This window comes from Hippocampus guttulatus, chromosome 17, assembly GCF_054856545.1.
Source record: "Hippocampus guttulatus isolate MCC_2025c chromosome 17, RoL_Hgut_1.0, whole genome shotgun sequence".
Lineage (NCBI taxonomy): Eukaryota > Metazoa > Chordata > Actinopteri > Syngnathiformes > Syngnathidae > Hippocampus > Hippocampus guttulatus.
This window is the reverse complement of record NC_141277.1, coordinates 13,043,945-13,059,056: the sequence shown is the minus strand read 5'-3', so window position 1 is coordinate 13,059,056 and position 15,112 is coordinate 13,043,945. Positions and strand designations below refer to the sequence as shown.

At 45.1% G+C, this 15,112-nt stretch overlaps 1 protein-coding gene across 5 annotated transcripts in view; it reads left to right on the top strand.

The window, feature by feature from the left end:
• Positions 1-15,112, top strand: part of slc12a2 (solute carrier family 12 member 2) — a 102,190-nt gene that overhangs the window by 41,229 nt on the left and 45,849 nt on the right. For all 5 annotated transcript variants that reach the window (XM_086135177.1, XM_086135178.1, XM_086135176.1 and 2 more), the window contains 5 exons: positions 231-326; positions 903-1,042; positions 14,245-14,355; positions 14,512-14,620; positions 14,791-14,915. In XM_086135177.1, the coding sequence (XP_085991303.1) occupies positions 231-326; positions 903-1,042; positions 14,245-14,355; positions 14,512-14,620; positions 14,791-14,915 (581 nt within the window). The remainder of the gene's footprint in view (positions 1-230; positions 327-902; positions 1,043-14,244; positions 14,356-14,511; positions 14,621-14,790; positions 14,916-15,112) is intronic.

Here is a 15,112-nt window from a genome sequence, read left to right as displayed (position 1 = left end):
CCTCCTCCAGGGTGACAGTCAAACCCTTCTCAAGAGCTTTTGTGTGTATACATGTATATAAGTTGAAATTGAAAGAATCCGCTTATTTACTTCAATAAGTACGAGGAGTCACCTAGACTTTCATACAGTGGCTTGTCGCTATAACTGCATTTTTATTTCTCATTCAGCTCTCTTGGTTATTGGGCTATTTTGATGAAGCAATTCTAAAGATCACACTTTGTCCTCTACAGCCCTATCTTGCTTGATTGTTGCCATGGCCACCGTTGTGACGACGATTACTGGACTGTCTACTTCTGCTATTGCAACCAATGGGTTTGTTCGAGGAGGTATATCTTGTCTTTTCAAATACCGTCCAAGCATCTACAGCATTGTAATTAGAAAAGCCCGAAAAATTAATCAATTGTGTTTTGGTGCCATCCTTCCTTTTCTGGTAACTTTAATTAGAATCAGTAATGTTTTACTGTCCGTAAACTGCATTGTCTTTCTTCCTTACATGTACAGTGCAGACATAAATTATGGTACATATTTTGATTCTTGTCGTTACTTTGTCTTAGTGTATTGTTAAGAGCATTCTTCAGAACTGTTTAACATCTGTTTATATTTATACAACTTTGTTTAAATACGATTACGCCCCTGAAAATTGAGTTACGCTGCATGAAATATCTGTTATTTCGCATTAGCAAATGCAATTTTGACCCTATTACAAATCTGAAACTCTACAGTGAAATCACATGCTGATTGTTTTATTTCATATTCAGTGTTGTTGTACTAAGCTAAGTAGTGGCAAATGCAAAAACGTATCATCCTGGATGTACATGAGGAACTGAATATGGTCCCCGTTGTTCTTTCCGTTAACTGTGACTGTGGCTGACGATGATTTGTAAATGTTCTTGTCTCTCTAGGTGGCGCATACTACTTGATTTCAAGAAGTCTGGGCCCAGAATTTGGAGGGTCTATTGGTCTAATCTTTGCATTTGCCAATGCAGTGGCTGTGGCCATGTATGTGGTTGGCTTTGCTGAAACATTTGTGGAACTTCTTGAGGTAAGTCTCTTCACTTTAGATGCTTCTCAAGGTGGGGGAGAAGAGGGGTAAATAAATGAAATAAAGATTTTGTTATCTCATTTGCTCGAACTCTGCAGGTGTCGCCATTAAGAAACATGCAACACTGAAAAATTGCAGTGCTTTAAACCCAGTAATATATGCTGAACTACTGCATCCTTTAGTATCCTATATCAATGCAGACTTAGGAGAGCTCATATACTGTATCTGTAAATACTGTCGATACAAACGTGGCGGTCAAGATTTAAACGTGGCTTGTGTACTTGAAAAGAAGAAATCCCGATGGGCTCCAATGGGGGGGAAAAGGTTAACAAATATTATTCCCCTGCTTTGATAACTTTTTGAAAGAATATTATGAAGTCATTCACTGCCAGCGACATTTATTTAAATGTTGTCAATTTGAGTCGAAAACGTTTAATCCCACAGACATTGTGTATATTCATTGGGAGGAGTGAGGTAGGTTCTGCTTGTCTGTAATGACGTCAAGCTTGTAACCAATTATACTGACGACTAACAGATGCCAATTGATGGCCTCGCGGCTCAGGATTTGAATACACAAAAGGCCATTGATGTGTGTGCGGCGGGGGCGGGTATTGGAATTGGTGTACTGGGACCCATTTTTCAGGGACTATTTAGGTACAGTAGGTTCAATCTGAGTTTTGGCAATCAAGCTACCATTGCAGTCGATTTAAGTATGCATGCAATATAGAGACTTCATCATTTGCATTTGGAAATCCTTTACGTGTTGAGTTTTTGATGAGCTTCAGGGCATTTTCAGATTTGAAATGGGACCCTGTCAAGTTTTCGGAATGACTGCGTGGGTAGTGTTTGATTCAAAACAATATGAAAATAGGCAATCGTGTTGATCAGTTCAGAAATCCAAGTTGAGCTCCATGAATGTCTCATTTTGCTTAAAACACAATTCTTCTTTCATGGAAGATTAAGATATCCTTTATTTGTCCCACACTGGGGAAATTTACAGCAGCAAATTTGGGGGGTAGAAAGAAGAAAAACAAAGTGTTTCCATCCATCCATATTCTACCGCTTATCCGGGGCCAGGTCGCGGCAAAGTGTTTGCAACCACAAAATAAATGTAGCTAAGAGAGCTGTACACAGTTCAATATAAGTGCAATATATATATATATATATATATATATATATATATATATACACACACACATCCATCTCGTTACCTCTGCGTCCCGCGTCCTCGACGCATAATTTTCCCGCGGGACGCACAGTTCCAAATAATGTGCGTTTTTGGGATGCAAAGAAATTTCTCAGTCAAAACAAACAAAAAACAAACTATGGCAGGCCTGAGGATTTCACGGTAACGATCGTTACCGGGAGCATATCGTTTCCGTGGCATCATTTTGACGGTACCGCAAAATCATCTCACCATAAAAGTCACCGCACATGAGTTGACTGTACGCGATCGAATCTCTCCTGTGTGATGAACGCGATTTCACTGTGCCTGTATGTGTGTTTGTGGTGTGGTGTGTGAGTGTGTTTCTTCTAATTTACTTTCGTTTTGTTTTGTTTTCAGTGTTGGTTGGGACAGAATAGATAACGTATGTCCGCATGCGGGTTGCTATTTTAATCCGCAAACTGAGGAATCGCGCGGATGAAAGTTTGAGATGGCGGCGAAAAAACTCACAAAGGTCTTCTAATTACGACATTCAAGAAATGGGAATGCCAGTCAGATTTTTCGTATGAATCGTCCGAAGGGCGTATCACTAAACTCACCTGTGATATATGCACGAGAGCGAGATACGACGTGAGGCACGATTACCAGGCAAGTTGGTCATTAGATCTATAGGCTAATCGCTATGAAAAATATTATGAAACAGTATTGGTTATTCTATAATTTACTGGTTGTAGCATGATAACTTTAGGAATAAAACATTCGTCACAAGGTGGAGTAATGCTCATGTTAACTGTTGGTAGAACTAATGATGACGTGTGGTAGATTCTTTCGTCAAATTGATAGTAGTTTACACATGCATCGTTTTGGGAAGAGGATGTAAGCCAAGACTTACCTGTATTAATGATTACCAGTAAATTAATCTTTGCAGTGTGAGATTGGAAAAAAATACTCTGATTTTGTGGTATGCTGTATTCCTGATGCCATATGAGTACACCATATTTTGATCCATTTATTTTGTGGAATAAACCTGGAGAACACAGCTGCTGATGTAATGTTCATTGTTAATGCATAGTTTTCAAACATTTACCCTTGAAACATACTTTAGAGTTTCAGAATTCTTGATTATGAATATTAGTCAAAATAGAAAAATGGGTTCCCATGATGAATGTTTACGGAACCCAAAATTAGTTACCGTGGTTTCCCATTGGGCAATCCGACGGAACCGAAAAACGGTTACCGTGAATTTCCGAAATCCTCAGGCCTGCTACTGAATTATTTACATTTTTGCAGCATTTGTTTATAATTGTATGGATATGTTGTTTGTGTTATTATCATATGCAATTGAATAAGTAGACCATTTCAGAATTCGAAATTTGGGACTCTCTAAATGCATCATGGGACTCATACTTTTCTGATTAGCGAGTCCCAGGGACTCGCTAAATAAAGTAAAAATGTCTTATTTCCCTAAAAGGGCTACTTCTATTATTAAGCAGGCACAACTTAACAAAATAAAAGAGTTCCTCTGCCTCAACACAATACCTCTCATTATTTGCTGTGTACTGGCAAAGTGAATAATTGTTATTTTCATGCACCCCATTATTGGTTGGTTGTGAGGAGTGTTGATTTGTATACGCTTGGCTTGACCATACTAAATTGGCATATTGCCCTGCTCCCCATGACCGCCGTGCATGGGACCGGACCTTGGTCTTATAAATATAAAAAAAAAAAAAAGTGGACCTACAGCCTTTCTAGTTGAGGACCACTGCTCTATGGTTTTGTGTAGACATCATTTCGGATGACTACACTTGGTTCGATGACAACACTGGAGACGTTTTATTTTCAGTGTGGTCGCAAGGTCGCTACCACTGCACCACTAAACTCTCGACGTGCCTCAGCTCACCGTCGCTGTCAGACGAACACAGAGAAGCTCCACCCCCATTATTTATATGGACACGGAACACAGTAACCTTCCACACAAAATAGTTCCAAACAAGTAACAATCGCATCAGTGGCATACATCGAACTCAACAGGCTACCTGCTCTTTATTCACCAGAGGCTCATCAACCTTGTCTCTTATTTCTCTCCCGAAACAGTGTCTTATCCCGCTTGGTGTACCTTAGCCTTCTCCGCTACGTACAATTTCTGTTCATAGCTTGTAATGGAGGCTCTCGCTGGCAATCCGTAGTGGAGTCGTTAGATGCAATGCGAATGATTTCAGCCTGAGTCTGGCTGTGGACAATGTTGACAGGCTTGCATGCAGTAGCCATACATTTAGCTATGGCTTCAGCAAATTTGTTCTTCGTCGTGTTATCCACTTTCTTTGCTTTGAAATGATTGATAGCTGTTTGTCTTAGACGAGGGGGTGGAGTACTCACATCAGCTGTGTGCTTGGCCATTAAGTGGTATTTCAGACTCGTCGTGCTCAGTTTACTACTGCAAAACATCCAGGTAACTTTGGTCTTGTCAGTGGAACTATCTGGCGACTTTATAAAAGTAAACCTTCCATTCATAAACTCTTTAAGTATCCGTTTTCGGTGTCTCGCGCTGCCGTGGCTGGCAAAACAAACATGTGCATGGACCTGTGCAGCACGCTTGATTTTGTTTCTGGTTTATTTATAGAGCAACGTAACATCCGCTGTGACGTGTGCCACGTTAATCTCATGAGAAAAAATTTAATCCTGTTAAAATTCATTTAAATTAATGCTGATAATAACGCCCTAAACTGACAGCTCTAATATATTATATATATGTACAGTATATTGTATATATATATATAAAATACAGCATATCATTGGCATTTCAATCACAGTGTGATTATCTGTTTGTGCCTGACTGGGAGCACCGTCTGGTATGGCTAAAGAGGCCGATCCGGGAGTGACAGTCCCTGTTGCAGTAGATGCACCTGAACACACAGTTGGAGGGGGGCACTTGTTTGTCCTGGCTGTTCTTTCTCCTGGCTCTCTTGTCTTCTGCTGATGCTCTCATATTCTCCTCCCCTCGGCACAGACCACGTGCCAGTTCTTGTTTCCAGTTTGGGCGGTTCTGGGCCAGTGACTCCCATCCCTTCACATCTATCTCAACAGCCTTCAAGTCCCTCTTGCAAACGTCTTTGAAACGAAGCTGTGGGCGGCCCTGTGTTCTCTTTGCAACTGCGAGTTCTCCATAGAGCAAATCTTTGGGGATCCTACTGTCCTCCATCCTGCGGACGTGGCCGAGCCACCGAAGGTGACGCTGACTGAGGAGGGTGTACATGCTGGGGATGTTGGCACGTTCCAAGACGTCTTTGTTGGTGGTGTAGTCGGACCACTTGATACCAAGGATTCGCCTGAGGTTTCGCATGTGGAAGGTGTTGAGCCTCTTTTCTTGGCGTGCATACAGGGTCCAGGACTCGCTGCCATACAGTAGGGTGCTGAGAGCACAGGCCCTGTAGACTGCCATCCTGGTGTTGGACGTCAACTTGCTGTTCTCTCACACGCGTTTGGTGAGCTGGGCAAGAGTTGTGGTGGCTCGGCCGATCCTTCTGTTCAGTTCAGGGTCCAAGTCAAGCGAGTCTGTCACCGCCAAGGTAAGTAAACTCCTTGACCACATCCAGCTGGTAGTTGGGAATGGAGATGGTGGATTGGCTCTCCATGTCCTGACTCAAGATTGGTCTTCTTGAGACTGATGGTCAGCTTAAAGTCACTGCACGCCCTCGAGAAACGATCCATGAGATGCTGAAGATGTTGTCCGCAAACAGCATGTCTCTGATCAGGACTTTGCGGATCTTGGTCTTGGTCCTCAGCCTCGCCATGTTGTAGAGGCCGCCGTCAGAGCGAGTATGGAAGTAGACACACTCAGTGGAATTCCCGAAAGCGTGCTTGAGCATGACAGCGAAGTAGATGCCGAAGAGGGTCGGAGCAAGCACACATCCCTGCTTAACACCGCTTTTCACTTCGAAAGAGGAAGATGTTACGCCATCAAACTGGACGACACCCTTCATTCCGGAGTGGAAGGAACGAATGATGCTCAGCAGCCTCCCCGGGCAACCAATCCTGTCAAGGACTTTGAAGAGGCCGTCGCGGCTCACAAGGTCGAAGGCCTTGATCAGGTCAATGAAGGCAACATACAATGACTGGATCTGCTCTCTGCATTTCTCCTGGAGCTGGCGGAGCGAGAAAATCATGTAGATGGTGGATCGTTCCGACCTGAAACCACACTGTGATTCGGGGTGCACCCTGTCAGCGAGCTTCTGGAGTCTGTTCAGGACCACACACTGCGGGGCTTGCTTGGTGGCTTGGCTCGGTGCACCTTCTTGGGCTGGAGTCAGATCTTGCAGCAGACCAAGGAGTGGTCTGTGTCGCAGTCAGCGCTGTTGTAGGAGCGTGTGGTGAGAATGCTGCTTGCGGCGGGTCAAGATGAGGTCCAGTTGGTGCCAGCGCTTTGAGCGGGGGTGGCGCCAGGACTCCTTGTGCTGCGGCTTGCTCGGGAAGTGTGCACAGTTCCAGGAGACGTTGTCCGTTGTTGTTCATGTCACCCACTCCCCAAGGGCCGAGGCAACTGGGCCATGATGTGTGGTCGGATCCAGCGCGGGCGTTGAAGTCCCCAAGAAGAACAAGTTGGTCGGTGGTTGGAACTTTCTGAAAGGCTGCCAACAGCTGGTCGTAAAACTTGTTTTTCGTCTCCTGCATGGAGTATAGAGTAGGGGCGTAGACGCTGAACAGGGTGACAGTGCCAACTGTAGTGTGAAGTCGCAAGGTGAGAATCCTCTCAGTTCCTTCTACACCAGGCTCTATCATGCTCAGCACGGAGTTCTTGACAGCGAAACCAACGCCGTGCTCTCTGGTCTCGTCGGCAGCTTTCCCGCACCAGTAGAAGGTGTAGTCTTTCTCCCGGAGAGATCCAGTTTCGGCGAGGCGGGTTTCTTGCAGCGCAGCAATGTCAATGCTGAGTCTCAGCAGCTTGTTGTTGATCACTGCTGTCTTGCGGGCATCGCTGATGTCCATTAGGTCTGACGTCAGACCGGTTGTCATTGTTTTAACAAGGGCTTGCTCCTTGTGTTTCTTTTGTTGTTTCCTGGTGCATCGGTTTTACAGTCCACCTTTTAAACTATTCCTGGTCCTAATCCCTGCGCACTCAGTAAGGAAGGTGAACTGTGGCGGGGTAGCACCTTACTGTCCGGGGGCTGCCCGGCTTGAAGCGGGCGGTAGCTCCCCAGTGGGGGTACGAGGCCCACTCTACGCTTGCTCTACGCCAGGGGTGCCCACACTTTTTGGACCGAAGATCTACTTTTCGATCAACTAAACTCCCGGGATCTACCCTCACCAGCACGTGCGCGCACACACGCACGCCTTGATGAGAAACAGTCTGAAACTGAGGCATGCGATGCACTTTTGCAGCCTGTTAACTAGCGTAGCTCACACGTACCATTTTAAAGTGCTTCCCTGGGCCCTCCTAGATTCCTATTCTTTGCCCGTGCCCTCTGTGAATTGTACACGAAGCAAACTCTGAATGAGAATAATGACGATAAAAGATAGACTGCAACGGCTCTGATCACAAGCTGCAATTGCAGACTGCTGAGCGCTAATAACTTCCGGTGACGTAATCACGCGCCATCGTAAATTCAAGATTTACCTGCTTTGTTTTATTTTTCAAATATTTTTTTTGTGAAATTGAGACTGATAGGATGATTAGGGTGCAGCGCACATTAACACAAATAATATATTACTAACATGTACAAAGACACACAAATGGTTGTTTTGTTTTTTTCTCCTCGACACTCCTCGGATCTACTTGGGACCTGTCTTAGATCTACCGGTAGATCAGGATCAACGTAATGGGCACCCCTGCTCTACGCCAATTTAGCACTGACTTATCACTGGTATCTGCCACTCCTCGTGTTGTGTTGTCACACGATGACGCTGGAGTGTCCTCTCCAGGGCACAAGCCTAGGCAAGTGTGTGTGGAGGACCTGGCTTTGCCCATGTGCTGGATCCCCCCTCTCCATGCCGTTGATGTTGTCCAAGGGAAGGGCGGGGCCCAAGCAGCTTGGCATCGACATCGTCACAGGAGTTGCCCGGACACTGAGAGAGTTTCCCAACGCACCGCCTTAGAGACTCCAACTCCGGATCTGGCCTCTGGGTTTACTCCCGAAGGAAGATTGCCGACCAAGGCTAAGGAGCTCCTCCCACCCCACTAGATTTCCTGCTGGTCTTTGGAACGGCACCGCTGTCAACTTTGGCAGCAACAAAAGTGTAGTGTCTGTGGCCAGTGGATGCAGCTGGTCTGCTCGCAGCGGAACTTTTACCTCGAGCTGCATCCACATTGTCGGTGGCCGTCCTCTTATTGCGACTTCCACGGAGGGTTGCGGGCCTGGTACCATTTGTCGCCGACGTTGCAGTCGCACTCGACGCAGTCCGGGATGGGCCACTTCCTGCGGGCCTCTTGTGGAGCACCCTGGTCGGGGTCTTGAGGTGGGCACAACAATCGTGACGCTCACTCGTCTTTTGGGCACCGCCCCCACCGCAGATGATTTGGCTGCGGTTTTACCACCCGAGGTTTGTATTGTTGGTCGAAGACTGCGCGTGATTTACAGGGTGATGGGAGGCAACAGCTTCGAGTTTGACTTGGTGGTGCGGTTCCCCGTTTGTCTTGGCGACATCTGCGGGCGAAATATCATTCTAGTTTTCACTACAACCTGGCGACCCTGCAGAGGCTCCTTCCACCTCCATGGCTCCTTTGAGGCTCCCCTCTCCAAGATCATCCATGCTCTCTTTCAATCGGCGACTCGGGAAGAAACACACAGTCGCTCCTTTCATGGGCTTGACTAGAGAGGTGTCGACAGAGGGGTCAATTTCTCCGTCCGGCGTAACAATAGAGACGTGTCCTTCCCTCCATGTTTAAATAGCGGCAGTGGGCGGCAGGCTTGCCCAGCCTGGCTCATAACGGATGCGGTCGGGGCGGGAGAGAGGTAGCATATATGCAACTGGTATAAGGTGGCTGTGCTATTTACAATTGTTACTGGTTTTGGATGAAAGAAATCACGTTACAAAACATGACATTTTATAGAACTTCGGTGCTCAGTGCTACCATTTGTGCATTTACTTGTCGTCTTACTCATGCTTTACTGTATGTGTTTTACCTCAACCAGAGTATGACAGTTTTATTATTTAGTTTCTTGATAATCATATAAAATACAGATGCCCAAAGTCAAGGCCAAGGGGCCAGATCCAGCCTGTCACATCATTTCATTTGGCCCGCAAAAGCAAGTCATGTGTCAACTTCCTTGTCCATTGCTAAAATCTGTATCAACATTTTAAATTGCCAAGTGTAATAAGTAACAATGAGATTTTGAGAACATTGAGAATTTTTTCTTAGTACAGTAATTTGAACAATAACTGAACAAACTTCTGTCCTTTACTTCCGATTTCAAAACTCCATTTTTGCTTCCGGGGTGAGAGGACGTGGGCGTGTATGTCGCTACTTCTCATTCCGAGCTCTAATAAACTTTGATCTTCCTTCTGATTTTTCTGTTTTGGACTGTTTCGACTGTGGGTACTGTGATTGATGCAATCATCACTTCATCCGATCACTCAAACCCCATCGTAACATAGTCCACGGGCTAACACCGTAGCTTATGCTAACCAGCTGTCACTTCACCGGTTTTTCTCCCTCGACATGGGGCGCAAAAACCTCCTCGCCGCCTTTGGCTTACTTTGGATACTCCTGACGTTCTGCCATCATCCAGTGGCAGCACTGCTCCACTATTCTGTCGTGGATCTTCTCCGGATCCGGTGGATTACACCGGGGCCTCCGCCATCGGAGCTGCACCATCATCCAGACATCGCTCGGCTGCCTCGACGTCGCTACATTCACCGCGGGTTGCGCAGAGATGTCGAGTACAAAAATTCCGGCTCAATCAACTCGACCTGGTCCACTTCTCGACGCCCTCCCAGAAACTCCACTACATCAACCGTCATGCATTAGCCCGCCTGGCTAGGTCGGCTAACAGCACTGCCGCCGTCAAACACGACACCTCCACCGTCAACTTTGGTCTGCTGAACATCCGCTCACTCATGAGCAAAGGACACCTCATCCAAGATGTCCTCGCCGACCACAAACTCGACTTTTTTTAACAGAAACCTAGCTACAGACGAACGACTTCGCTGCACTGAATGACTCAACTCCTCCCGGCTTTGTTTACATCTGCCGTCCCCATGGGAACGGCCGTGGAGGAGGCCTCGCGGTAATCAACCGCGAGAAGTGGAAAGTTCTGCCTGTCTCCGTTCCCGCATCAAGCTCTTTTGAATGCCTGGTTTTTAAGCTCCCTGGACCCTCGCCAACCATCATCGCTACAGTTTATCGCCCCCCGAAGCCACATTTTGATTTTATCAATGAATTTTCCAGCCTAACCACACATTTATCCACTCTCTCACCAAATTTAATTTTGCTGGGAGATTTCAATATTCACATGGACAACCTCGACCTGCCACTCACCAGAGACTTCGCATCATGTCTGGAGAGCCGTGGGATACGTTGTCTTATCGACTTCCCCACCCACATCAAAGGCCACACATTGGACTTGGTTTGCTGCTCTGGTCTCTCCCCCTCCAAGCCCACTGCTGATGTACTTCCTGTAACAGACTATTTCCTCCTCCCTTTTAACACCGTACTCTGTCTTTCTACAATCAAAACCCCCCGCCTCATTTCTTTTCGTAACACCAAAAATATCAGCATTGACACCTTCTGCTCCATTATTGACCGTTCCCTGCCCTCAGACACTCTTTCAAACCCAGATGACCTCATTGCTCACTACAATACCTGCCTCACAAACATTCTCAATTCTCTTGCCCCCCCTGAAAACCCGGACTGTTTCATTCTCTACATCTGCCCCCTGGTTTACACCTGCTCTTTGGTCCATGAAATCAAAAAACCGCCAACTTGAGCGACTCTACAAGAAAACCGGTCTTACCATCCACAAGGACATGTACACCACCCATATCACTCAATACAAGGACCAAATTGCACAACCAAATCCAGCGACTACTCCGGCCTCATCCTCTGTAATGAAGGAAACTCAAGAACTCTCTTCTCTGTCATGAACAAAATTCTCCAGCCATCAAATTCTCTCCCCCTCCACCTGTACTCCACAGCAACCTGCAACTCCATAATGGAGTACTTCAACAACAAAATCCTTAAGATCCATCATCACCTCCATCAAAAACCGCCAGCTCCTTGCCCACCTTCCCCACCCCGCCTCCCTTCCCTGCTTCCTTTCATATCTGCCATTATCCACTCCTCACTCTCTTTTGGAATTGTCCCCTCACTTTTCAAAACCGCGGCTGTTACCCCCATACTGAAAAAACACGGCTCAGACCCCAATAACTACGATAACCTCTGCCCCATCTCCAACCTTCCATTTATCTCCAAAATTCTTGAAAAAACTGTTGCTGCTCAACTCCACTATCACCTATCCCTCCACTCTCTTTATGAACCTTTTCAGTCTGATTTCCGCCCTCGCCACAGCACAGAGACTGCCCTAATCCGAATTGTTAACGATCTCCTCATAGCATCTGATTCTGGTTTAGTTTCCATCCTCGTCCTCCTAGACCTGAGTGCCGCCTTTGACACCATCTCCCACCCTATCCTCCTCAATAGACTCTCCTCCATCGGTCTTTCCCACACTCCCCTCAGTTGGTTTCACTCCTACCTCACCGGCCGCACTCAGTTTGTCCAGCTCAAATCCTTGACTTCAAAGCCCTCCCCAGTCACCTCAGGTGTACCCCAGGGATCTGTGTTCGGGCCCCTTCTCTTCATCATCTACCTCCTGCCTCTTGGTCATATCCTCCGCAAATTTAATATCCACTTCCACTGCTTTGCTGATGACACCCAGCTCTACCTTCCCTGTAAGCCAAACTCCATTCTCCCACCCTCCTCCCTCACCTCTTGCCTCTCTGAACTCAAAACATGGTTCACAACAAACTTTCTTAAATTAAATTCGAATAAAACTGAAATCCTCCTTCTTGGCACCAAATCCACTTTATCTAAAGTAAACAGTTTCTCCCTCAACATTGACATCTCCTCAGTGTCCCCCTCCCCTCAGGTTAAGAGTCTGGGCGTCATTCTTCATAGCATGCTCACCTTCCACTCACATATCAACACCATCACCCGCACTGCTTATTTCCACCTCCGCAATATTAACAGACTTCGCCCTTCCTTCACCCCCCACTGCTATTCTTGTCCTCAGTCTTGCCACATCTCGCCTAGATTACTGCAACGCTCTCCTCTTCGGCCTACCTCAAAAGTCCCTCCATAAAATCCAGATGGCTCAAAACGCCTCTGCTCGCATCATTACAAAAACACCCTCCCAGCAGCACGTCACCCCTGTCCTTCAGCAGCTTCACTGGCTCCCTGTCCAATACCGCATCAACTACAAACTGCTCCTATATCCAAACATGGCCATCCACAACCTGGCCCCTCCCTACCTGTCCGACCTTCTTCAGGTGTGCAGTATACCCCCACTCGCTCCCTCAGATCCTCATCCTCCCTCTGCTTACTTACTTAATAAGTATTATTATTCTTCCACTTCCCATGTCTTGTGATTTTATGTCCTGTTTTTATATAATATTACTCTTATCTGTTTTTATATTGTATTTCCGCATTGTCTGTACAGTGTCCTTGGGTGGCATGAAAGGCGCTTTTAAATAAAATGATGATTATTATTATTATATCAGTTTGTTCTGGATTATGGAATAATACAATGAGTCGATTAAACATTCATTTGCTTTCGCTGCCGTAACAGCCCTCTTGGGTAAGCCGTAACTACAAAGTGGCCCCGTGACATCCTTGAGTTGGTTTAGTCTGAAACGATTTATACCCCACCCGCAGCCTACCACCATTTCTGAAATGATGGCGGCGCCCCTGCCACACACTTCCACACAATCCTGCAGCTCCACTGCAAACCTCTGAATGTGAAACTCAAATGTGCCGTTTAAAAAACGGCATCAACACAATGTTAAGAGCATACTGTTGCTGACATGATACTCTCTGTGTTATAGACTTTTATATCACACAGAGACAGCGAACTGGTTGACAGCTCCACTTGCATTACAAAAAAAAACCCTCTGCATGTTTAAAAAAAAAACACAAAAAAAACAAATATACTTAAATTTAATCATCGAAAGGTGGTTGTTCCATTAAAAGAAAAATGAATGAGCAGATAAATCAAACGGAGCCAAACAGTCACATGACTACAGTGTCTTGGTCCAGCCCCACAGAGAAGTTTTCAATTACTGAATTGCGTAATACATGTTAGAAATCGATATTTACCATTACATGTACATTTGAATGATGGCACCTGCCAATAGTCTGATTACTTATACCGTTAAATTTAAATGGAAATTCAGTGGGGCATGTCTTTCTTCTTACTGATCAAATTACATGAAAATGACCCATATACTTATATTGTGTATTTATGACCGTATATTCTGGGTGAGCCTATTGTGCTGTTTCATGTGTAAAAACGAAGCACGCTAATTTAAGGTCATTTATTGTGTCTTAATTAGAGTTGATTACTGTTATTTCATTCAGAACAATACCGATACTGGGCAATATTGGAATGTGCATATTCTTGTTTTGTATAGTTTGTGTGTTTATGTATTTGCACGATTTAAAAATAAGTTACACCAGTGACCCAGTGTAGTAATTTGTAGTTTTATTCACTGACTTTTACCCTTAAGTAATTTATTGGAGAACTATTTTTTACTCTGCAGAGTAGAACTTGATTATCAAACATCCTACTGACAGGCTCGACAATTTAGTAGTTTGCAGTAAGCACAAGTTTCCTCTACTCTGATAGCTTTTGTCAGTTAAGAATTTGAATGGGCCTCGATTCTTGGTTGTGTCAGTTTTCACAATCCAGCCATAAGGCAATTTGAAAAACACAAATTCAGTTCGTACCCATATGTTTTCATGCAGATTTTGAAAGGAAGGCCCTGATTAAAAACTAAAACAAAATGCATAACATTCTTGATGAATATTTTAATTGCTCTCATCTTTCAGAGTGTGGATGCCATCATGACAGACGAAATCAATGACATTCGAATTATAGGCACCATTACTGTAATCCTTCTCCTGGGCATATCTGTTGCAGGAATGGAATGGGAAGCAAAGGTATGAGTCTTGTCCAATCTTTCATACTTGGAAAGCCTGCATGAACTGTGTACATTCTCAGGAGATGTGATTTGCATTTTAACCCCCCCCCCCTTCCCGAAAAAAAAATCAGACTTTTTATAAGCTAAACATAATTGGTGGATTTTCTCCTTTTAGGCCCAGATCTTCTTGCTCTTTGTACTCATCACAGCAATCATCAACTACTTCATTGGAACATTTATTCCTGTTCAGTCAAAGAAATCTACAGGCTTCTTTGGCTATGACGGTATTCCATTTTGTTTTTATATGAAGCTACTGACAGGCAATGATGGAACATTTGTGGAGATGAATAAAATTGCATTTGTCATTCTACTCTGATCCACTGCTGACTCATTGTTGATCATAATGATTATTGATAGTCTTCTTTTTGTAACAAGCTTTTTTGTGTTCTCTTAGGTTCTATCATGTGGGAGAACATGGGTCCTGACTTCAGGGAAGAAACATTCTTTTCTGTCTTTGCCATCTTTTTCCCTGCAGCCACTGGTATCCTAGCTGGGGCCAACATTTCTGGAGACCTTGCAGTAAGTCAACAGTTTTCAAATATATATTCTTTTAGAGGCCAGGTTGACATAAGAAGTGGAGACTCGTGACCAACAGTATGGTTTCATGCCTGGAAAGAGCACGAAAGTTGCTACATTTGCACTGAAAATGCTGATGGAGAAATCTGAAATGGCAATATGTTAGACGAGTCCAGGACATGTATGAGTGCAGTAAGACA